The sequence below is a fragment of the Gekko japonicus genome, unplaced genomic scaffold (assembly GCF_001447785.1).
Source record: "Gekko japonicus isolate JY-2015 unplaced genomic scaffold, Gekko_japonicus_V1.1 scaffold119, whole genome shotgun sequence".
Classification (NCBI taxonomy): Eukaryota; Metazoa; Chordata; class Lepidosauria; order Squamata; family Gekkonidae; genus Gekko; species Gekko japonicus.
In genome coordinates this window covers 730,607-755,028 of record NW_015163606.1, presented here as the reverse complement: position 1 = coordinate 755,028, position 24,422 = coordinate 730,607, and the positions used below count along the sequence as shown (strand labels likewise).

The 24,422-nt window shown below is 44.0% G+C and overlaps 1 protein-coding gene across 2 annotated transcripts in view; it reads left to right on the top strand.

The window, feature by feature from the left end:
- DPYS (dihydropyrimidinase) overlaps window positions 1-24,422 on the top strand; it is a 49,088-nt gene that overhangs the window by 22,313 nt on the left and 2,353 nt on the right. For both annotated transcript variants that reach the window (XM_015407286.1, XM_015407285.1), the window contains 4 exons: window positions 398-554; window positions 2,224-2,365; window positions 2,877-3,019; window positions 22,082-22,289. In XM_015407286.1, the coding sequence (XP_015262772.1) occupies window positions 398-554; window positions 2,224-2,365; window positions 2,877-3,019; window positions 22,082-22,289 (650 nt within the window). The remainder of the gene's footprint in view (window positions 1-397; window positions 555-2,223; window positions 2,366-2,876; window positions 3,020-22,081; window positions 22,290-24,422) is intronic.

The following is a 24,422-nucleotide window of genomic DNA, read 5'->3' as shown; positions in this document are numbered from 1 at the left end:
TGTTAGTTACAGATAAGCAGGCCTCATTATACTAGTTGCACCAGCGATTCTGATTAAGGATGAGCATTGCTATCTTCTTTCCCGTCTCATGAGTGATCTTTAAATTAATAATGACATAGAAATTTCTGTATCTTTGTTCTGGGAGATCCCAAGCCATCTGGTCGTGTGATGTAACTCCATCACACAATTTAAAGCCATGCAACTGCTTTTGCAAAAAACAAAACTGTAAACACACACACACCCCAATATCAGTGCTACCATGAATATGTTGGGGGGGGGCATAGTTTTGTTTTTATTGTTTATCGCTATACCTGAGAATCCAGTATGGCCAGACTATAGCCAGCTGTAGTAAACTGTTTGTTCCTCTTAGTGCTAACTTTCTTCTTCTTTTTTCCAGGAAAAGTTGTATATGGGGAACCCATAGCTGCTGGTCTTGGCACAGATGGAACTCATTACTGGCATAAGGACTGGCCACATGCGGCAGCCCACGTGATGGGACCCCCGCTGAGGCCAGATCCTTCCACTCCCGATTTTCTCATGAATCTCCTAGCAAAGTAAGCAAACTCAGAACTTATACAAAGATTCCTCTACTTAGTAAGAGGCAGGTTTCTTACCCAGAATGCTTTTATACATTGAGGACAGGCTGAGTGTTTTGGGGTCCAATATATGTCAAGCCTTTTTTTTCTTTCTCTTGCCACATACATTCAGTAAGTGTGCATCAGTACTGAAGCTTTGTAGCCTCCTGTTGGTACCATTTTTGCATTAGATTTTTCAGATAAACCAGAAGTTACTGTGCAGTGGTTGCTTATATACTCAGCATGGAGGGGCATGCAACCCCATGTGTAGACAACCATTTACTGAGTGAGGAGGAGGAAGAAAGTGTTTGCCAATAATAGAACGGAGCTGCAGGATCCAACTGATGACACCAAGCAGTTGGACTCTTTAGGATTCCAGCTCCCTCGATGACTGCATGCCTGGTTATGCCAGGTTATGCCTCTATCCCTATAATAGGGGACAAACTGTACTATCCACGCGTGCACACCCAACCTTCATCTTGCTGCAGCAGTCCCAGAACTAGCATGATGAGCGGTTTAGGAGCTATTATTTTTCCATGTAGAACTTTGGAAAGGTATTTAATATATTTTGCATGAATAAAGGTGGCAGAAAAAATGTTATCTAAGATCTTAATCTAAAAGAACATAAGAAGAGACCTGCTGGATCATACTAGTGGTCCATCAGTCCAGTGGTCCATCTTGTCTCACACAGTGGCCAACCAGTTCCTCTGGACAGCCAACAACAGGGCACGAAGGGGGAGGCCTTCCCCTGACATTGCCTCCTGGCACTGGGATTCAGAGGTTGACTGCCTCTGAACGTGGAGGTTTCCATTAGTCACCATGGCTAGCAGCCACTGATAGACCTGTCCTCCATGAATCTATCTAATCCTTTTTTTTAAAGCTGTCTGTGCCTGTGGCCATCACAGCGTCCTCTGGCAGCAAATTCCACATTTTAATCACTCTGTAAAGAAGTATATCCTTTTGTCCATCCTGAGTTACTGCCCATCAGCTTCACTGGATAGTTTCGAATTCTAGTATTTTGTGAGAAGTAAATGGTTGTCTACACATGGGGTTGCATGCCCCTCCATGCTGAGTATATAAGCAACCACTGCACAGTAACTTCTGGTTTATCTGAAAAATCTAATGCAAAAATGGTACCAACAGGAGGCTACAAAGCTTCAGTACTGATGCACACTTACTGAATGTATGTGGCAAGAGAAAGAAAGAAAAAGGCTTGACATATATTGGACCCCAAACACTCAGCCTGTCAGCTTTCTCCACCCAGTGCATGATTTTATTAGCCTCAATTATGTCCCTCCCCCTTACGTATGGTTACGTTTTGACATTCTGGGTATGGGTGCCATTCACCTGGAATTACATTCTCCTAGCATTATTGAACAGTAATCATGGCATCCAAAGGGTCCACAGAAGAATACTCACTGGAAAATTGTGCGCTACCTTCTATAAATATCATATATTCTTTTTACTAACCTTCTTCAAGGGCCTTATTCCTGGCCTGAGTTTTCTTCTTTGTCAAAAAGAAACAAAAACACAGAATGATTCATGGAACAGTAAATGGACTGAATTATGCTGTAAATTAAAGAGTTATGGAACAGTAGAAATTCTGTTGGTTTATGCGTCCACCTCATTATGGATTATTTTCTTTCAGTGGCGACCTATCTGTATCTGCAACAGATAACTGCACCTTTGATATCTGCCAGAAAGCTTTGGGAAAGGATGATTTTACAAAGATCCCAAATGGTGTGAATGGTGTGGAGGACAGGATGTCAGTTATATGGGAAAAAGGCGTGGTGAGTGGGACTTCTTTCATTCTTGAACATAATGGTGGAACCATCTTAGCAGCAGTGACAAGTTAGCCATTGAATTACAAGGAGGCCCACATGTTCTCAAACACCCTTTCATTCTGTCTAGCATTAAGGACTTGAACTAGATCGTTATCATCTTCCCAGATGCTATTGACCCCATTAGCGGAACATACCCCAGCTTAGAGATGGTTCTGTGTACAATCGCTTGGCTCTCCTCGGCAAATGGGACCAAATTTCCCCCCCCCAAAAAATGACCATTATAAATGAGCGAGACTGGAAATCTAAGACTTGCTTCTCCCCCCCATGCTGTTAAGAGGCACTTGCTGGATGTTCTGTTTGAATTCTTCAGTGTGTTTTTGGCAGCTTCTGTTGTTGAAACTCCCTGCCCAGCAAATGTGTGGTGTTTGGCAATAGGAAGAGAGTCTGCTTGCAATCAGCTTGAGTATTTCCTTTTTAAAATAAACGAATAGTTTTGCTTTTCCATACTGTTTTGCAGCACAGCGGCAAAATGGATGAAAACAGATTTGTGGCTGTTACCAGCACGAATGCAGCTAAAGTTTTTAACCTGTACCCAAAGAAGGGGAGAATTGCTGTGGGCTCCGATGCAGACATTGTCATCTGGGACCCAAAGGCTACAAGGTATGGCCCGAGTAATCGACTCCCATCTGTCCATCCTGTCTTTGAGCAACACGGTAGGAATGCATTTTTTAAAATTTCAAATAGACATACATCTGGATGATGGGCTAACGTCCCATTTGAACAGTGCTGCATTTGAATTATTCACGGGATATTTGGTGCTAGCCACAGCATCTCTGCACGGAGGGTTTTGTCTAGTCAGAACGTTTTAAAAAATCTATCTGGACTGCTGACCATATAGGAAAACAACACTGCCCGTACTTTATACTAATTGCCATTTTCTGAACATGGTGAATGATTAAAAGTAATCCCAAGGCAATTGCATTTTAGAGTAGCTCAATGCCCACATTGTGGTGCCTGAAAACACCTTTATGATGTATCAAGGACTCCAAAACACTTTGCTGAATATCAGCAATACCATCATTATATCTAATTCTGAACAAGGGCCTTCTGTGCACACAAATGTTCTGTAATTCTGAAGTTGGAACCTATCCCTCTAATAAAAATTAGTAGTTGAGCAGTGTCTGTAATGTCATTGCTCTCATCTAATGCCAAAGGGGGGGGGGAATCAAAACTTTTTGCCTTGACATTCCACAGGGGATGCTCTGGCATTCTGCTAGAAACTCTGCTGTCACCATAGAGTTTTTACCTGAATGCCAGAGCATCCCTTGCATAACATGCCCGGCGCGATGACATCACCTCCGGGTGACATCATTGCGCGGGGCACGTCGCGGGCGGCAGGGCTTTTCGGGGGCAGGGTTCCCCTGCCTGCCAGCTGGCAGCAGATTTGGGGCCCCAAAATCAAGGGAACCCCTGCTCCCATTGGGGTGTTTGCAATCCTACCCAGAATGGCCAAAATGCTAGTATGGAGGATAAGGCCAAGAGGGAGTTGACAGAAGGAACCATGGAGACAAGAAGAAACAATGTTGCTATTGTGTTTTTTTGCAAGAAAAGGACAGGAAGAACAGCAGTAGGCAGGAAGATCAGTAGGGGTCTGGGGGAAAAAATGCCTTGAGGGTGATAGCAGCGCAGGTTGGAGGGCTGCACAGAAAGAGCTTGGGGGCCGCATGGTCCACGGGTTGGGGACCCCTGCTCAAAAGCCTCTGTCAGTCAAAACAGACAACACATGAACCAATGGTCTGGTATAAGTAGCTTCATACGTTCATAGGCCTGGGTTTTCCTCTTACTAACAGTATTTAATAGCTGAATGTACTTTCATTCTGCTAGTCTTCGGTCATTGCGAAACCTTTAATAATATGACATCTGGGTTTCCTCCATCCATCTTAAAGAAGCACTTGATTATTCCATACTGTTTAAGACACATATAGTTTAATCTCATTTGGTACTTGATGAATACAACCCAAGAAAAAAGGGAGAAAAACACAACCTTGCATGAGAAAGGTAACCAAAAAAGTTGGGACAAAGAAACAGAAAGTAAAATATAACTATGCACATAGTACGAATGTACAGAACATCTGTATATAATTTAATAATGCAATCCAAAGTGCTAAAATCTAATTAAAAGCAAAAATCCTGTGGTTCAGTATATAAATACCTAATCCTAAAATAAAGACAAATGTCAATTTACATAGATACAGGTTTAAATGTACGTATTTGTCTCCACATGCAAGAACCAATACCAAACACGTTTCAGTACCTGGCCTTCCTCAGTGGTATAAGAAGAAGAAGAGAAGAAATTGGATTTATACCCTGCCCTTCACTACCCAAAGGTGTCTCAGAGCAGCTTACAAACTCCCCTCCCTACAACAGACACCCTGTGACGTAGGAGGGGCTGAGAGAGCTCTTGACAGAAACTGCTCTTTTTCAAGAACAGCTCTTATCAGAACTACGGCTTGCCCAAGGTCATCCAGCCAGGTGCAAGTGGAGGAGTGGGGAATCAAACCCGGTTCTCCCAGATTAGAGTCCGTGCATTTAACCACTACACCAACCTGGGTAAGTCCAAGTGAGCACTCCATTAATTTAACAACAACATACAGAAAGCTGACCATACACAGAATGGAGCTGAAATGAAGGGGGAAATGAGAAATAATTACCTTAATGTCTGATGAGAATCAAAATTAATTTAATTTTTTAATACGTGAAACCACCTTTCTCACACAAAGATGCATCTTGATGAGTTTCCCATGTTGTGTCGCAGAAAAACCTGATACCACGTACTCCATGGGTGAACGTCTTAATGTGAGTTTGACCTTTCAATCTGCTCCCCATTTATAAGGGAACAGACAAAGCCACTGCAAGGTTATGTGAGACGGCAGCAAAAGGGACAGAGGTGTGTGTCAGCAGAATGTTGGTACTTGGTTGCAAAGATGCATTTCGCCTCGTGGGAGAGCAGTTTGTTTGGATAAGACTTTTTGTGCTCCTTCCAAACGTACATTCAACTGAACCTGCTGACTTAGGCCTTGGTCCTGACTGCATTTATCTATTGTCTTTGAAGCAAGACCAAGCATTTCTCTGAGCATTTGAGACTGACCAGCTCTGTTGTTTTTCACTCGGCCAGAAGAGGGAGCACTCAGCCAAGAAAGGAGGAGGAAGTAAATGCTGATTGGCAGCTTTCCGCCGTCTGAAATCTCTCTTGCAGTGGCTATTTGCCAGTATCTCAAGGTTCACCACGTATCAGCCACCTAGCCTAGATGCTGTATTTGTTGCCTACATACATAAGCAGGGATATGCACATTTATTAACTAAAGAGTACAGCATGTATAACAAAAAAGCCCTATTTGTTATTGTTGATATTGTAATGTAAACAAATAGGAAAGCTAATGACATCAATTAATATTTGTAGTTCTGATACCTTAGTTCAGACTCAGATGCTGCATTCCAATGCAATATCAAACTAAGTCTGAATGTGCATGAACCCCTCTCACCTTTTTACAGGGGGCACAAATGAAGGAATCCTGGGCTGCATTAACACTGTGGCCCATTCTGCATCTTGCATTCTCTCCGCTGTTTTATCAAACCCACATTAGAATAGAAATTCCCCTCTACATTGCATGCCACTTTCACTTACTTTGATGGTTGGATTTTATGGTAGCCTCCACACTGCATGCTGGTCTCGCTTCCTTTGATCTCTCGGTTTCACGGTACTGTCTGCATAGATTTATGGCTGTTTTATGGCCGTTCAGGGGTGACTCTGCAGTCAGTATAGCGTTGGCCCAGGGTATTTGAATGTGGTTCTGAGCCACATCTTTTTCTGTTCCAGTGTGGGTTTGATTAAACAAGAGAGTGAATGCCAGATGCAGAATGGACCATTGTTGAATACTGCACTACTGATTTGCTACGGCAGTCACTGGCAGCTGGACTCTCTTGTCCACACAGGGAAATCCAATGGCAAATCATTGGCATAGCCCTCCAATAGTGCCATGTCCAGCAATGTGTGGATGCAGAAGTGGTATAAAACTCGCTCCTGTTCCCTCCCTGATATACGAATGCAGGCATGTGGCTTAACTAGATTTAGTTTTCCCCATGCTCCTCAAGTATGGATTGTAAACCTGGATTAAATCTGTTTAAGAATTCCGATTTGGAGCAGAGGAGTGTATGGAATTAACTCCAGCTATGCCAGATGCCTCCATTCACACATCATAGGGTTGCAGAGTTAGATTTAATCCAAGATTCATGTGACAGAAAGGAAGGATGGGTTCATGCCCATTCAGAATTAATGTTGGCTTGACGTGACGTCTGAATGAAGCTTGAGGGGAAAGTGAGAAAGTCAGGATGTAATGAAACTGACAGGGAAGCTTCCAAATCAGCAAAGTAAAAACAGATTTTTCCCCCCTGTTAGATGTTTTTCTTTCTATAGTGTTTCACCAACCGTTACTGAGTTGGGAACAGGGATGCCAGCCTCCAGGTGGGACCTGGGTATCCCCCAGAATCACAGCTCATCTCCAGCACACAAAGATCAGTTCCCTTGGAGAAAATTGATGCTTTGGTGGGTGGTCTTTATGGCATTGTACCCCACTGGGGTCCTAGGCTCCATCCCCAAATCTCCAGGAGTTTCCCAACGTGGATCTGGCAACCCTACCCCCCCCCCAATCCCGTGCTGGTGGCCAGGGGGGACCTGGCAACCCTAGTTAGGAAGGTTGTTCTTTGGCTCTTTATAAGCCGCAGCTTCCTCAGTTACTTTGACTGTTGTAGCATTATTCTAACCGAGAGTGGAGGTTTTGACAGTTCTCTGTGAGAGGGTGATTGATCTCCTGCTTTTGCTAATGTGTGAAAGTGAGTTGCTGTTCAGCTAGTGTGAAGTATTTCACTCTTCTTTTCCCTTTAGTCTCAATTCTAGTGTAACTTTTCTATTAACTGGCATCCTTTCTCCTATCTACCTGAAATCTTGTGTAAGGGATTGTTGACTAAGGGGTACAATCCCTGATAATCTTATCCACATTGTGTAGAAAACAAAGAAGATATAGATGGAAATATAAATCAGAAGCCAGTAATAGTAATATTTGCAAGAATTAAAGCAGCAATTAATAAAACAAAGAAAAGAAAAATAAAACAGGACAATGACCTTCTTGTGACCTCTAAATGGGTAAGCCAATGGCAGCCAGAGGAACCATGGCTCTGATGTCCTGTAGGGTCTTACATTTGCATTCCTAGTCCAGTTCTACATGGGGATTCATTTGCAAAAGCAACAAAGGTCCACTGCAACATGAAAGCCAGTAAGACAATGATACCAAGAGAGTCAGGAAAGGCAGAAAGGACACTTGCAGGACTGAATAGGAAAAGAAAGCAGAAGCTTCGGGGGGAGGGGGCTATGTAACTTACAGCTCGTTGCCCTAGCTGGCCCATGTGATAGGTTCCTAATAACTAGTCATGTCCAACAGAAAAACTCACCCAATCTTCAAAATCAGAGTTTAACTTTCTGTTTCACATCGCTCTGTGTGTGTGCACGCGCATGTGTGCGTGCACACAGGTACGCGAGCATTAAGTGCTGTCAAGTCACTTCTGATTTATGGTGACCCTATGAATTAATGACCTCCAAAATGTCCTGTTGTTAACAGCCATTCTCAGGTCTTGCAAACTGAGGGGCCCCGTGGCTTCCTTGACTGAATTAATCCATCTCATGTTGACTCTTCCTCTTCCTGCTGCCTTCAACTTTTCCTAGCAGTATTGTCTTTTTCAGTGGCTCTTGTCTTCTCATAATGTGACCAGAGTATGGTAGCCCCAGTTTAATCATTTTAGCTTCTAGGAAGAGTTCAGATTTGATTTGATCTAGAACCCACTTATTCGTCTTTTTTGGCAGCCCATTGTATCTGTAATATTCTCTGCTGACACCAAATTTCCTTCCTAACCGATGCAGTGTTCTTGCAGAATGGACAGATGTTGATGCAGGACTGGGGAGAACTGGGAGATATTTCACTTCTGTACCCCGGATTTGTTTTAATATATAAACCCTATTTATTAAAAGAGCCAGCTCTGCTGAATGATGTTCTAATGCATGCTATGATCTCTAGCATAATCAGGGAAGAGACAGAAGTGAAACACTCTTCCTAGGTCAGACATTACGGAAGAAATCAAATTCACTTGACATTTTTTGAAATTGTGTTTGGGGAGTGGGGAGATTGTTATCAGAAAGAAAGCTGGACTACTTCCATCCCTTAAACAACAGTGAAGCTGTTCCCTTGATCACTTGTACACTGCAAGGAAAACTTTTAATATCACAGTTGGTTGCTACCCATTTCTTCCCTACCTGATGCGGCGTTCTTGCAGAATAAAAATGCAGGCTGAGATGCCAGCCTAAAGCAACAGACAGCTCTTGATGCACGACTGGGGAGAATTGGGAGATTTTCATTGGAGGCCTTTGGAGAAGATTTAGACATCCCTTTGAAAAATGATCATGGGTATTGTAAGACTACCCAAAGAAATCTCTATAAATCAACCACGTTAGCCTTTCTCATTTAATAACAAAGTTCAGGGTATAACCTTCTTTCTTTTTTCTTAAAGATCTGATTTTTGCGATGAGCTGCAATAGAGTATAAAGGTTTCTGATGGAGTTAATGTTTTCATTTGTTTAATGCACTGTCTTTATTTGGCTCTGAATGATATCACAAGCCCAATTGGAACACCATGTGTGTGTGTGTGTGTGTGTGTGAGAGAGAGAGAGGGGGGGGAATAGGGATGAGCACAAACCACGAAAAAGCAGTTTGGTTGGTGGTTTGTGGTGTGCCCCGTTCACAAACCACAGTGGTAGAATGGCCCTTTGGTGTGATAGAGACAACAAACTCACAGGGAATCTCCAGCTGACTCTCTTACACCTGTCCTCCAAGTTTGGCGAGGATTGGATTTATGCAGGGGTCATTTAGTAGAAAAAGAGCTGCAGGAACTCATCAGCATATGGTATGCTAATGAGCTACTAGGCTATTAGCATATGCCATGCCCCCTGACATCATCGGAAGTGATGTCAGAAGGGGAAGCAAAAGTGGGGGATGCTCCTCTACATGCTCTCCAATTTGTTGCTTTGAAGTTCTGTAAACATTTTGATTGAGCGGAGGCAGTCTGTGTGGAAATGTCTCCGCTCACAAACCAATATGAGCCTCCATTAACATCTTGAAAGTTCATGGAAAGTTTGTGCCGGTTAACCTGTCATGAACTTGACTTCGCAAACCACAAACTGCCCAAAATTCGTCACAAAATGTGTGCCCATCCCTATATAAAAAGGCTGGTCTTTGCCAGTACAAGACCTGTGTGTGTTGTACAGTCCTGTTACCTGACACAAATGTGTGGGGAAAGAGCATATGGTAGCATTCACTGGGGCTGAGACTGTGAGATTCAGAGAAGGAATTTTAGAAACCTCAGTAAGAACTTACATTGTTATTCATTCTACAGAATTTTGTCTTGTTCAGCATAGGTTGAAAATGGGAACTCAGGTTACCCATATATATAATATCTCATTTTTCTGCCTCTCTTGATAATGCTATTTCTACAGTTGCTGGGACATGCCTCCCTACGGTAGCAAAGGGAAGTGGGTGTGTTTGGGTGACAATTCTTTCAACATGAAAATAAGAATTTTTATTCAAGTTGTTTCCTCACTAGTCTAGAGTGGGCATTATTTTATTTTATTTTTTTGGTGAAGATTCTAAACATTGTTCCACTTTCTTAAAATGGCCAATTAATCCTGTAAAGTAAAAGAAAAATTGATAAGCGGCTGCAAAAAGGTCATTAAAGCCCCTAACCCTGCAAGGAAGAACTGAGTAATTAATGGCTGATTCAGGAATGCCTCGGTCACATGAGGTAACAAGAACCACGCAAGAATCAGAAGCCTCTTTAAAAGAAGGAGCCAGGAGGAAACTGAGCGAGGCAGGGAGAAATGAGACCTTTGCTAAACAAGACTTCTGCTGAGTTGACAGTTGTTTTGTGGGCTGTAATTATTCTGGACTATATTAATGTGGACTGTAAGAGTTTGATCATTTGTCTGCAGCATTACACTATCTGTAATACGAGACTGGATTAACTCTCAACATCACCTATACTGGATCAACTAGTCCTAAATACATGTTCTGGGAGGGAAGGTGGCATGTTGTAGCTCAGTCTTTTCAGATCTCAGAAACTAAGCAGAGTCAGTACTTGGACGGGAGACCACCAAGAAAGACTCTGCAGAGGAAGGGAATGGCCAACCACCTCTGCTTCACACTTGCCTTGAGAGACCCTTGCTGGCGTCACCATAAGTCACCTTACCTTTCACAAAAGCCATCATGATAATTGAAAAGCGATAAAAGAATAAGGCTACTTTGCCCCAAATCAGATCTAGCTTCAGACTTCTGTGTTGAACAATTTCAGTGTCTTTTCTGCTTCTCTAGTTAGCTAATAAAGGTATTATAAAACTGTGTAGAGCTGTAAGCTATGTGCATTACAAAATCACTCCTGTTTCAGTGCTCAGTACAGTAAAATGGCTGTATTTGGGTGGGATTTAATAGCTGAAAATTTATTCCACAGAGTACATTTTAAAAAATTTGTGTATAAGTTATTATTCAGTTTTCCCCTATAGTTTGTAAGCACTATGCAGTGTTCAGTTGCACAGAACAGTTCATCAGAATCTGTTTCATACCGTAAAGAACTCTTCATGACTCGAAATTATGTATTGTGCTGTATCTGCAAAAGTTACCCGAAAGAAAAACTCTATCAAAATAGTTGAGAGGCATTAGCCCTTCTCTTTATTTTATTTGATATATTTATAATCTCACAGTGACCATTTTTAGGAGACAGAAATGAGAGTATTGGAAGCCTTTGACAACATATAGAAATGAGAGTGTCTTTTCTCTTTTGATTCAGGAATATTTTATAAATTTCTGTACTAAAATATTCATTAAATAGCACTTAGGTATCAGATTATATTTATGCGTTGTAAGACATTTTCACTGACTTTGACATACATGACAGGTTTAATGTATCACATGTAGAGAAATAAATAGTGGGATAATCAGGATGAGGCTTTGTAAAGGGCAAGAGGGAGTCCGTATTTCACTTTTTAAAAACCCTTGGTTTGACCATGATCACATTTTTTAAAAAAATATCAAATCCCACTGGCCAACATCTGTGTATGCAAATGCTCCTAGGAAACATTGCAGGTGAATGCAATGCTGTTTGGGTTGTGAACCGAGCCAGGAAAGAAGAATAGCCTCTTGAGCGTAATGCTTTCCTGTGAATGGAAGCAAACATTGGGAGCTGCCCAAGTTTGCGTTCCCAGCCTGAGGAGTACAAACGTCAGGCACATCATTGCAGCTCCTTAATTCTGTGTTGTGTCTCCAAAGCTGACTCCATCTCATGAATACAATTTACATTTTGCATACTACATTCCTTTTTGTTTAAACTCCCGGTGGCACTCTCTCTATTGCCCATGTATCATCCACATCCTTCCACAGTGGCCTCGTGATACATGCTTCATTCCATGATGGTGGTATTTTCTTAGATGGTGGCCTCCTTAGAGAGTCCCAGAACCTCCTTTCTATGGAGTAATCAGTGTCCTTTTGCTTCTTCTCCTTTTATGCCCAAAGCTGTGTCTTTCTTGTGAGTGTTCAGTATGTACAAAAAGTGCACTGTGTGGGGACAAATAGAGCAGTGCTGGTTAAAGAGGCAGCTCTTCCAAGTAACTGCAGCCCCAAAGAGGCCAAAATAATGAAAGAAATGGTAGCAGGGGTGCTAAGTGGGTCACTGTGATACATAAGTCATGCTTGCGCTTGTATTTGCTACAACTACTATATTAAACAGAGGCCCTGTCCACACAAGGGGTTTGGGGCCGGGAGTGGGCCGGATTGGGGCCGGAGCAAACGGGCGCAATCCCACTGCAACATCTGGGCAGCGTTGCGCACCCGTCCCCAATCCGGCCCTTCCCCCGATGAAACGCATCAAAAATGAACCACCTACCGAGGTGGTTCATCCATGCCGGCCGCATCAACGCCGGCTGTGGGATCGCCGGCCCGTCTTTCTGTTGGCGCATCCCCGGCTCCTGCCTGAACTGCGCATGCTCAGACATGCGCAGTTCGGCAGTCTCCCGTTCCACTCCATCGCTTCCCCCAGCATCTGATCGTGCCAGGGAGGGAATGCGCTGCGGCTCGGGGGATCAATGTGATCCCGCCGCGGCGTGTTTTTTTGGTGCGGCTTTCAGAAGCCGCACTTCAGCCTGTCCCTTTCCGCCCCGTGTGGCAGGGGCCAGAATATACATATATGCAGAGAATAATTAATGTGGTTCCAGTTTTTTTAACAAGGGGGCCAGAGCTGCAGAGGTAAAAGTCACCAGAGAGAGGGACAGCAGCTATAAAGCTGTGCTGCCCACAGACTCTGCCTAGACTGAGCAGCAGGAAGTGAGTGAAATTGTCCCACTCCCTCCTCTTCAGTGCTGCCACCCCTGTTGAGTCCCTTTTCTGCCACGGGGGTCCCCTCAGCCTTCATTATAGACTATTCAAAGCTCACACTTTACTGCAGGAGGAAGAGGGAGGTGGGGGGAATCTGCACATTTTGGTGATGCTCCCCATAGCTGTGTGAGGCTAGCAGGTTGCCAGGAAGAAGGGGAGTGTGCCAGCAGGGCTTCCTTTCCATGTTTTTTCATCTCACCCTGAATTGTCATTAACTTTGGGGTGAATGGATTTCCCACGTTCCAATCCTTTATTGTTCTTGAGCTTCTCTCTGTGTCCATTTCACTCTTCCTTCATTTTGGTTTGGCTCTGAGAATTCCTAAAACTGGCCTGTGTCCCACCCCTCCTCTCAGCAGAGTCTGTACCTTTCTGCCAATCTAAGAAGCCTTCCTTCAGTGGAAGCGGCCCTTCTGCTGGAGGAAGAGCCATTTCTGGCAGAGGAATAGGCTGGTGGAAAGCTCTGGTAGGACACTGGCCCAGTAAATCCAGAATTGGGATATGTGCAGCTGCTTTCAGTTGCTCAGTTCACATGCCTTTAAAAAATTTCCTGGTGCACAGGTGTGCAGAGATAAAATATTCCCAAAAAAAGCCTTCTTGATGTGGTACTACGTATGTTTCTGTCAATATTCTTTTTGCATGGTATTTTACTTAAAGCATGGGCATGCACTTCTGCACATGGGTAAAACATTCAGAAAGAATCTTGATATGCAGCACATACATTTTCTCAGTATAATATCAGTGCACATCAGGAATGCATGGGAGAGAAGACAGGTACACTGAACATATTGAATGCTGTGAAAGACCACACATACACAGTACTCTGCACATAATTTAGAATTTATTCATTTTTTCTTGAAGTTAAAGCTGATTTATGGTGACCCCATAGGGTTTTCAAGGTGAGAGATGTTCAGGGGTGGTTTGCCATTGCCTGCCTCCGCGTAGCAACCCTGGACTTCCTTGGTGGTCTCCCATCCAAATACTAGCAAGGGCTGACCCTGCTTAGCTTCAGAGATCTGAAGTAATTGGGTTAGCCTGGGCTATCCAGATCAGGGAATTTAGAAATCTACCTACACCTAAAACATTGTCCTCACTCTGCAAATCTGAAATAGACACTAGAAGCCCACACCTTTAAGAAAAGGCACACCTCCACCATTATAAAGTGGGGAAGACCTCTGGCAGGACATTTCCCCATAACACAGGTGTTGCTACAAAAAAAGGCTCTGAGCTTTGGCCCAAGTAGTTACTGATTTCACCTACCTACATAATGGATACCACCAGCAATGCAGAATGGCGCAGCTGTAGGGGAATAGAAGAAGAAGAGAAGAGATCGGATTTATACCCCACCCTTCACTACCCGAAGGAGTCTCAGAGCAGCTTACAAACTCCTTTCTCTTCCCCTCCCCACAACAGACACCCCGTGAGGCAGGTGGGGCTGAGAGAGCTCTGACAGAAACTGCTCTTTTTCAAGAACAGCTGTGCCAGAGCTATGGCTTGCCCAAGGTCATCCAGCAGGTGCAAGTGGAGGAGTGGGGAATCAAACCCGGTTCTCCCAGATTAGAGTCTGCGCAGTAATCCACTACATCAAACTGGCTGAATATAATGAGAGGGTCAAATGATGGTGAATTTCTAATGCATATGGTTCCTCTTTGAACACAATATGTGGTCCTTGGGAACTCCAAAATATGGGGAAAATTTAAATGAGAATTTTGAAAGCCTCACTCAAAGAAATAGATCTGAATATTGCAGACCCAAATGCAAATTTTAGCCTTTGTGTTCAGCCTAAAGTACAGACATGGGTTCAAATATAATTTTAATTTCAGTTATAAGGCCAGCTGAGCCTTGTTTATCACCACTGCATGTTCTCCGATGTATACACAATTGACTGGTATTCTTAACCTTTGGTCTATGACAATGTACAAGGCCTGAAGTCTCTGTAAATACGTATTACTGATAGGGAAAAACCTTTCAGTAGTCTCTTCATAATTTAAGAGAGAAAAAATACATGTCTGTTGCTCTTTCTCTATGCAGAGAACTAAAGAGAAAGTGATCATAGATTTACTATTTCAGTATTGAATTATATGCAAGATTTTCCTAGGACTCTCATTTTCTGTAGGAGTTTATCCCCAGTAATTTCATGCAGGAGTTTGATGGTACTATTTTTCTTCAGCACACAAAAGAAGATCATATGCTTTCCATCTGTAGGCCTTTTTATTTTAGATAAAAGGGAAGAACAAAGAAAGAAGCAACAAAAGTCAGTCTCCAGGAGAACACAGTGTTCATTTTCTGTGCCACGCAGTCTCACAAAATATCATCTGCGTTCTTCAGGGAGCAAATTCCTCCTTGTTTCAAGGGAGCAGTGCTGAATTTTTTCTTCCCTGTTAACTGTAGGCATATCCTGTTTTTCCTACACAGAAGGCTTGTGACTTTTTTTTTAACTTTCTCTCAGTCATCCTCAGAGCCCAGTATAGCTAGGGTTGCCAGTCTCCAGGTGAATTCTGGAGTTCTCCCAAAATTACAGAGATCAGTTCCTCTGGAGGAAATAACTATGGAGGGTAGACTGTATACCATAGACTCTAGGAGTAAGGCCTAGAGTGACATCATATCCCTGCTGAGCTCCCTTTCCTCCCCAAACTCTACCTTCCCCAGGTTCCCACCCCAAATATCCTGGAATTTCACAAGCCAGAATTGGCAACCCTAAACACAACCCTTGCCTTTTGTTTTTCTCTCTTTGCTTTCTGTCACCTTCTGCATTTTAGTTGCTTAATAATTGCACCCACAAACTTGATTTATTAGCTTATTAGAGAATGGCTCTGTGACAACCATGGTGACTTCAGGATGATGTGCCATTCTTACTCCCAGCCTCACACTGCTCTTTGCCATGCCATCCACAGTCTTTATGCATTGCTGTAACAGTGTTATATGGGATACCTTTAATCATGCAGGAAAATATCATTTTGTACTCATATCTGGGGGAAGCTCATAGTTCAGCGATTGAGAACGTGTTCTGCAGGCATAAGGTCCCAGATTCATCTCTTCCCCTTAGCATGGCCAGGACTAGCTCGCAGGGTAAACAACAGGGAATACCTCCCCTCCCAATGATGGAGGGGAAGGCAACACCGTTATCAAGGGACATCAACAGAGCTGCCGGAGCTATGGCTGCAGCACTGTACAGGCAAGGAGCTACTGACTGGCTAGCAGCCAATAATGTCATCACCAATGCCTGCCAGTGAGGGCACACCTTCCCCTTCAGGGCACTCGGGATATTCCCGGGGAACCGCCACATGTGCTGCTGCTCATGGTAGACGTTACTGAACTTGGGGGACCCAGTGGGCTGCTCCAGTGCAAAGCGGTTTTGTTATTCACATGCAGTTTACTTGGTGTAGGCAATGGAGTGATCTGAATGAAGGCTTTTTGTTTCATCTGGCATTCCTGCAGTGACCCTCTCCTTCCTGCCCTGCCCTATAAGTGCCGTTTCTGTGTTTTGATGTACTTAGTTGGATTTTGGTCCCAATTGATTTTTATGATCTGTTTTTTATAATGCTCTGTTTTCAATTGCAAACTGCCTTGGTGGCTCTGATTGGGGAGAAAGGCGGGATATAAACGTTGTAAATAAATACATAAATATGTGTCTTGCATAAAGTAAATACTTGAGTGCCTGCCACAGCATTGCCAAATATTAAGACAATCATAATAAATAGGCTAATGTTCTTGCAGTGCCTTTCCTCAAAATACCAGCAGTATCTTATTACATAAAATAGCTGAAGAATGCAATCTGAAAGGATTTTTTTTAGCTGCTCAGAGACTTAATAATGATAATTAGTCACTAACCATTAATCATTGTAATTAATTTTGTACAGGAAAAGAACCGTGGTTTTGTTCTTTCTTCACTGGCCCTTATTGTCAAAAAGTGATGAATGTGTATAGCGGTCACCTAAAAGTCCAATTTGGTGAGAGAGAGTGTGTGTGTGTGTGTGTGTGAAGCACTATCAAACCACAACTGACTTATGGTGACCCTGTAGGGTTTTCTAGGCAAGAGATGGACGGAGGTGGTTTTCCATTGCCTGCCTCTATGTAGCAACTCTGGGCTTCCTCAGGTGATCTCCCATCCAAGTCCTAACCAGGCACAACCCTGCTTAGCTTCTGACATCTGATGACCAGTGTTCCCTCTAAGTTGAGTTGGTGTGAGTTAGCTCACAGTTTTTTAGCCTGCGGCTCACAGATTTTGTCTTAGCTCAGGGAGGATGGCTCCAGAGAAAACTATTTGATGCAGTTGCCAAATCACCGGCTCACCACTTTAATGCCAGTAGCTCACAAAGGAGAATTTTTGCTCACAAGACTCCACAGCTTAGAGGGAACATTGCTGATGACATTGGGCTACTCTGGACCATCCAGGTGACGGCAAGAAAATGACTTCATGGTGGTGGTGGTGGAAAGTGCCATCAAGTCACATCTGACTTATGGCAACCCTGTAGGGATTCCAAGGAAAGAGGTGTTGAGAGGTGATTTGCCATTGCCTGCCAGGTTTGATTCCCCACTCCTCCACATGAAGCTGTTCTCTCAAGAGCAGTTCTCTGAAGAGCTCTCTGAGCCCCACCTACCTCACAGGGTGTCTGTTGTGGGGAGGGGAAGGCAAAAGAGTTTGTAAGCCACTCTGAGTGAAGGGTGGAGTATAAATCCAATCTCTTCTCTTCTCCTCTGCACAGCAACCCTGGATTTCTTTGGTGGTTTCCCATCCAAGTCCTAACTAGGGGCTACCCTGTTTAGCTTCTGAGATCTGATGAGATCTGACTAGCCTGGGCCATCCGGATCAATTACATTTAATTTTGAGATTAAAGCATATGGGGCCGTTGCCCATTGGGTCGCTGCCCCTCATTGGTTCTGCTGAAATGACTGCTAAAACCACGATTGGGTTCCATGGACCCAGCATCTGGCCCATATTCTTTCACATTCCGCTTGTTCTCAGGTGCACTCAAGGGGCTAGTGATGACAGTGGCCCAAACAGACCCTGCTGATTGCAAATTGGCAGCTGCGGCTCAGATGCTTTTGCCATTAGCCGAGCAATCAATAGCAGCCAGACATCAAGAGAAATTGCAGGAACTTTCAGCAGCTTCCTGGTAATGTTCTTTGGTGATGAAGTTGTCAGTGATAACAGAAAACAGTTTGATGTGAAACTTTATTGAGCTGAGCAGAACAGTTGACGTGCAGCAGTGACTTTCTGATCCGAGTCTGCTTTCCCTTAGTTCTTTTCGCATGCCTAGGAGCATTTCAGCCTTTCAGGCTGTTACCTGGGGTCTTGAAGGGCAAGTCCTAATTGTGAAGAATGCTTTTTTAAAAAAAGAAAAGAAAGAAAGAAAGACAGAAGGGTTGTGTTCTGTATACTGTATTCGGCATACCTTTATAACCTTCCTTCTATTGGCTAATTCTCCCCTGTAAAGAGCAAACTGTCATGTGATATTCTAAAAAATGTTTGGGCAGTCCAGGTGTATTCTAGTTGAAGCACTGTGAATGGAAGGGACAGAATAATACCTAGTGGCTTTTCCACCAGGACATAGTGAAGGACCAGCAAGATGCGGTCACTGGAGAGCTGAACTAGGATCTGTCTGGGTGACCCAGAACTGAATATCCACTCTGCCATGGAAGCTTTCTGGGTGACCCTGAGCCAATCATTCTCTCTCAGCCTAACCTACCTCACTGGGCTATTGTGAGGGTAAAATAGAGGAGGGGAGGACAATATTGTAAGCCGCTTTGGGTCCTTGTTTGGTGAGAAAAGCAAGGTAAATAAATTAGTCTGCTGAGCTTTTAGAAGAGTATAGCCCTAGTTGCAAATGTATATAATTTGCTATGTAGTTGCTATGCGTAGGCCCCTGCCACATGCAGGGGAAAAGGCGCTTGAAGGCGCGGCTTTTAAAAGCCGCGCCAACGTTGACACGGCGCGGCGGGATCTCACGGATCCCCCGGCCGCGCCGCCATTTCTCCCCGGCGCGATCAAACGCCGGGGAGAAAACACAGCCCTAACCGGGGGCCGGCCGAACTGCGCATGTCGGAGCATGCGCAGTTCGGCTCCGGGCCAGGGTTGAGCCGGCGCAAGGGAGCGCCGGCGATCAGACGCCCGGAGTGCAGCGCGTCTACTCGTTGAACCACCGAGGTAGGTGGTGTCAACTTGAGGCGCTTTTTCCCAGAAAGGGCCAGTTTGGGGGCGGAAGCAGAACGCTTCCCAGATGTTGTGGTGTGATCGCGCTGCTTTGATCCGCCCCCAAACTGGCCCGCAACTGGCCCAAATCGCCGCGTATGAACGGGACCAGAGGCAGGCAATGGCCAACCACCTCTGAACTTTTACTGCCTCCAAAACCCCACAGGGTGTCCATAAATCAGCTGTGACTTGAAAGCAAAAAAAATAAATCCCTTGATTTAAGAAAGGCAACATCCTGCCAATATGTGAACAGTAGGGTAAGATGGGAGGATATTCAACTTGCTGATATTCATGTCCAGGAAAAGTCGGGAAGTTGGGATCGTATCATAGGTGAAGAACCCATGCCTACGTTCTTTTCAGCATTTCTTTTGTAAAAATTACTTGATTTACTTGGATTTTTGCTTGCTTACATAGCTTGTGGCATGTGGTGTGCTGTATTACCCGCCACTTATATTTTTCCCCAGGCACAGAGTAATTCCCACATGTCATTCCCATCTCATTCATGTGCCTGCATGCACACTTAGTTTGGTGCAGTGGTTAAGTGCGCAGACTCTAATCTGGGAGAACCGGGTTTGATTCCCCACTCTTCCACTTGCAACTGCTGGATGACCTTGGGGAAGCCATAGTTCTGTCAGAGCTGTCCTTGAAAGGGCAGTTCTTGAAAGAGCTCTCTCAGCCCCACCTATCTCAGAGGGTGTCTGTTGTGGGGAGGGGAAGGGAAAGGAGTTTGTAAGCTGCTCTGAGACTCCAAGTGAAGGGTGGGATATAAATCCAATCTCCTCTTCTTCTTAGTCATCTTTTGTGGATGACCCATGTGACTGGCTCCTACACAGGTTCATGCACTGCAGTGCATGATGAGCCTGGCATATGTGATATGTGTTTTCACAAGATAGTATGTGGCATGTCCTTGTTCCTTATAGTGGGTGACCTGACAAGTCTAGTAGAGAATAAAGAAGTACTAAGGCTACAAAACTGTGGAAGAGTCCATTTTACACGATCAAAACTTGCCTGTGATGCAACAGCTACACTAGTGCTGTGTGAATATGTACCTTCTACTAGCAGAGAGAAGCCCCAGGTCTGTGCGAAAGGCAAAGATCCGCCAACCCTAACAAGGATCACCACTTTATTGTTTGGAGACAGACTGGCTGTTGGTCTGCTGTGTAGGGGGTCCACATCTTTCCATCTGGCTCTTGAGCCTCACAGACATCCTCTGTTTGTGTTCATCGAGAGGGAAGTGGTGTTCCAGGGTTGGTTGGCTGGTTTTTCTTTTTGATCATGCTTGCAGCCAAGATGGCTGAGACCTACTGGCAAATCTGATTGAAATCTGTCTCTCTGTCTCTGTCTCTCTGTGTCTGTCTCTCTGTCTCTGTCTCTCTGTCTCTCTCTCTCTCACACACACACACACACACACACACCTTTTCAGGCTTAAAGGAGGACGTAATTGGCATTCCAGCAAATGAGCTTGGTTGTGTATGGCTGTGTGTCTTCTGTCTCTTCCAAGGAGGCTAAATAAAACAGCATTTCCCCCAGGTTTTAATTTGTGGCAGGGCTCACCTTGAAACAGTTTTCAATGCCAGGGCTTATCCCTAAAATAGAAGAGGAGGAGAAGGGCTTGGATCCTACAACTAGGTTTTGGTGTACTTGGTAGTCTCTGTTGCGAAGCATTATGCTTCCTCTTCCACTAAAACATCCATTTATACAAGGGCCCATTGAAGACCAATGATCTTATCAAAACAGAATCTTTAGTGGAAGAAGACGCGTGCTCCGCAGCAAAAACTACCTAGTGCGCACAGAAGTTGTTCATAGGATCCACCCCTGTGTGTACAGTGCATTTTGTTCACTACAACTGCAAAAGAGAGGGGAAGAGAGAGTTCTGATGCATCAGGCTTTGGGGCTCTGCATTCCAGTTCCTAATGTGACGTGTCCTCCTGAGCGTAAGCATCCTTGCTATGTGTCTGACCATCCACAAATTTCACTGTAACGGGTTTTCTCACTTCCTCCTCCTGCTCAGCAGATTGAGCTTCCCCAGAATTTTGTCTCTGGGGATCAGTGGATCTTTGGGACCAGATGGGGCAGGGTGGGGGCTTGCCACATTTAATGGTTTTCTGAAAACTCTAGCCCTGTTCACTTGACCTGTTCAACTCTTTCAGCACAGATCCCATGTGCATTTAAACTGTACACGCAGGATCCATCCTGCAACTCCTGCTTTTCAAGGGGTCCTATATGTTTACAGCTTCTGTGCCTATAGTCCTGAGGCTGAAAGCACATGGTTAGGCTAGTATGCATGATCCCCCTGCATATGTGATGCCTGAACTAATACACACACGTCATACATATGGGGATTCTATGTTTAATTTTTCAACTCCTTTTTTCTTTCATTGTTTACAGTCATTCATTGAACCTTCTGCTTTGCATTGGGGTGGGGCCCTGGCTCATAAGAATATAAGAGAAGCCATGCTGGATCAAGTCAGTGGCCCATCCAGTCCAACACTCTGTGTCACAGAGTGGCCAAAACCCAGGTGTCAGTAGCAGAATATCTGCTTTGCATGCAGAAGGTCCTGGGTTCAGTCTCCAGCATCTCCAGTTAAAAGGATCAGGTTACAGGAGATATAAAAGATATCTCCCTGAAACCCTGGAAAGCTGCTGCTGACCAGAGAAGGAAGTTCTCCTGCACATGTGTATTCCAAAAGAAGTTCTCCTGCACAGGCCATACTGAAATAAATGCAAACTATGCAGGAACATGCATCATGGTTATCTTGCCTAGTTCTTGTTCATTGCAGTGCGGGCGTGCAGGAAAAATTCCCTTGAATAAGTTTCGAGCCAGCATTTTAAACAGCAGCTTCTAAACACCTTTGCTTAGAAATAAATTCCATTTGTTTCCTTGGAATTTACTTCAAAGGGCTGTCAGGACTGTAACTTTAATCATCTAACTTTTAAAAACTCTGACTTCATTTCTCAGTGGACTTCCAATATCTGGGTTAAGACCATTGTTTGTTTGTTTCCTAACTGCAGGACCATCTCAGCAAAGACACATCACCAGGCTATTGACTTCAATATATTTGAAGGAATGGTCTGCCACGGAGTGCCACTTGTGACCATTTCACAAGGCAAAGTGGTTTATGACAAAGGAGTCTTCCATGTGGCACCGGGACAGGGAAGATACATTCCTCGTGAACCATTCCCTGAATACGTCTACAAGCGGATCAGACAGCGAGATCAGGTTTGAGTTCATCCTTTATCTCTCTTTTGAGCCCTGTTTCTATAAACTTTGCACATGTCTTGATTCCTGCTAGAACTTGCAGGAGTTTTATCTCCTCTGTTGCCGGGTTTCTTTTGTAATGGAGCAAATGACCGAATTTATGCAATGCTGAACCACTCAAATGAACCAGCAATGCTTGTGACTGATTTACACCAATAACACAAGTTATTCAGAGCAATAACCAAGATTCTTATTTGGATTTTAAAATTGGACATCTTTTTCCTTCATTGTTTGCCACCATTATCTTCTTGTCCCTACCCCCACCCTGTAATCCATGTTCCCTTTTTACTAATTCCCCAAATAATTTTCTGAGGTCAGAAGGAGGGAAGAATGATGGGGGGGGGGCTCAGTAATCCTCCCCTGTCCCCTTTCGGGTTAGGGATACCTCCCCTCTGCTGCTTTTTACCCCTTCTTCCATGTTCCCTTTTTACTAATTCCCCAAACAATTTTCTGAAGTCAGACGGAGGGAAGAATGATTGTGGGGTTTTTTCCCCCCAGTAATCCTCCCCTGTACTCTTTCGGGCGGAAAGATATCTCCCCTCTGCTGCTTTTTACCCCTTCAAAGGTCTGTATCTTTATAGATGATCACAGAACAAATAGTTCCACCCTTAAAAACAGGAGAACATAATTTCAAAAACGTAAGTGTTAATGTTGCAGTGATTCTGAGCAGGGCCTTGCCCTCAGTTACTGGCTTTGAAGGGAGCAGTAAATAGATAACCGAATGACAATAGTTTCAGCTTTGCTGGGGGTGGGTGGGGAGAGTCAGAACACCTTTTTGTTTAAAGAAAATACCCAAGCCTGCTTACAAAGTAGGCCTATGTATAAAATATAAGTTCAGTAAATAAAAAAATCAGTACTCTCTATCAACGAAAAAATTAAATTAGGTTTAAAAGTACAGCAGCCTCTCCAAACAACATTTGAATGATAAAACAACAGCTTCTGAAAGCAGTTGTAAGATAGATGATAAAAACAATGCAACTCAGCCACATTTCAAAAGGCCTCACTGTAAAACGAGTCATGCTGATCAGTGATTATCAAAGTATTTCAAGGTGAGAGGAGGGTTCAGATCGCCTTGAAGGCTAAAATAATGCCAAGTGTACCTCTAGAAGGAGAGAATTCCACAACCAATGGGTAGCGGCTGAAAAAAGCTTGGTCACACCAACCTCTCATCTGATACAGTGGAGCTACAGCGGTGTAGTGGATAGAGAGTCGGTCCTGGACAAGCAGTGACTTGGGACTAACTACTCCACTCCATTCATTGGCTCAAGGAATTGCTGTAGCCACAGAAGCAAACAAAGTGACAGCCTCATCCATCAGCAGTTGCCGCCATCTTGGTTTCCAGAGCCACTGCCAGAATGGGGCACCTGCAGAGTGGTGTTACAGCTGCCCAAGCGGTCATCACCAAACATGCAGGGCCTGAACAGAGATTGTTTCAGCAGCTATAGCTACTACCTCCCTGTCTTCTCGCCCTACTGATGACTGGCTTTCACTGATGGCAGGGGAAAACACTACACCAGTGGTGAACTGAGAGGGGTTTTTATGTAGCCCTATTCTTGGATGGGAGGAAAATAGAGAGGGGTTCAGGGAATTAGGCTGCTTGAACCCCTTGGAGTTTATAATATCCTATAAGAGGACATTTGGCACATGGGAAATTCCCCTCCCCCCAGTTTTATTTCTCTTTCCCACCACACACACCATGATTCCTTACAGGCTGTCAGCTTCAGTATGATTCAGATACATCACCCGTTTGACATCTTGTCCTAAATGGAAAGCTAGTGTCCTACATAGAGGGCATGTTCTGGTAAGCATGTCTATCTCTTTAACAGAAAACACCACATAGATAAAGGAAGTGCGAACAGTTTATTATATCAAGTTATGTTGAAGTTACTGAAAGGCAATGAATTCAGAAGCAATAATTTACATTACCCCTAACCGTCCTTCCTTTACATATTCATTAATATGCTTTAAAAAGATCTGTCCATCACATGGCCTCAGCTCATTTAGGGAAATCATAGTCAAATAAATTATCATTTGCAATTGTGCAGTTGATCAGTGGAGATTTCCAAGCAAACAGAAATGGTAGATTCAGGAGTG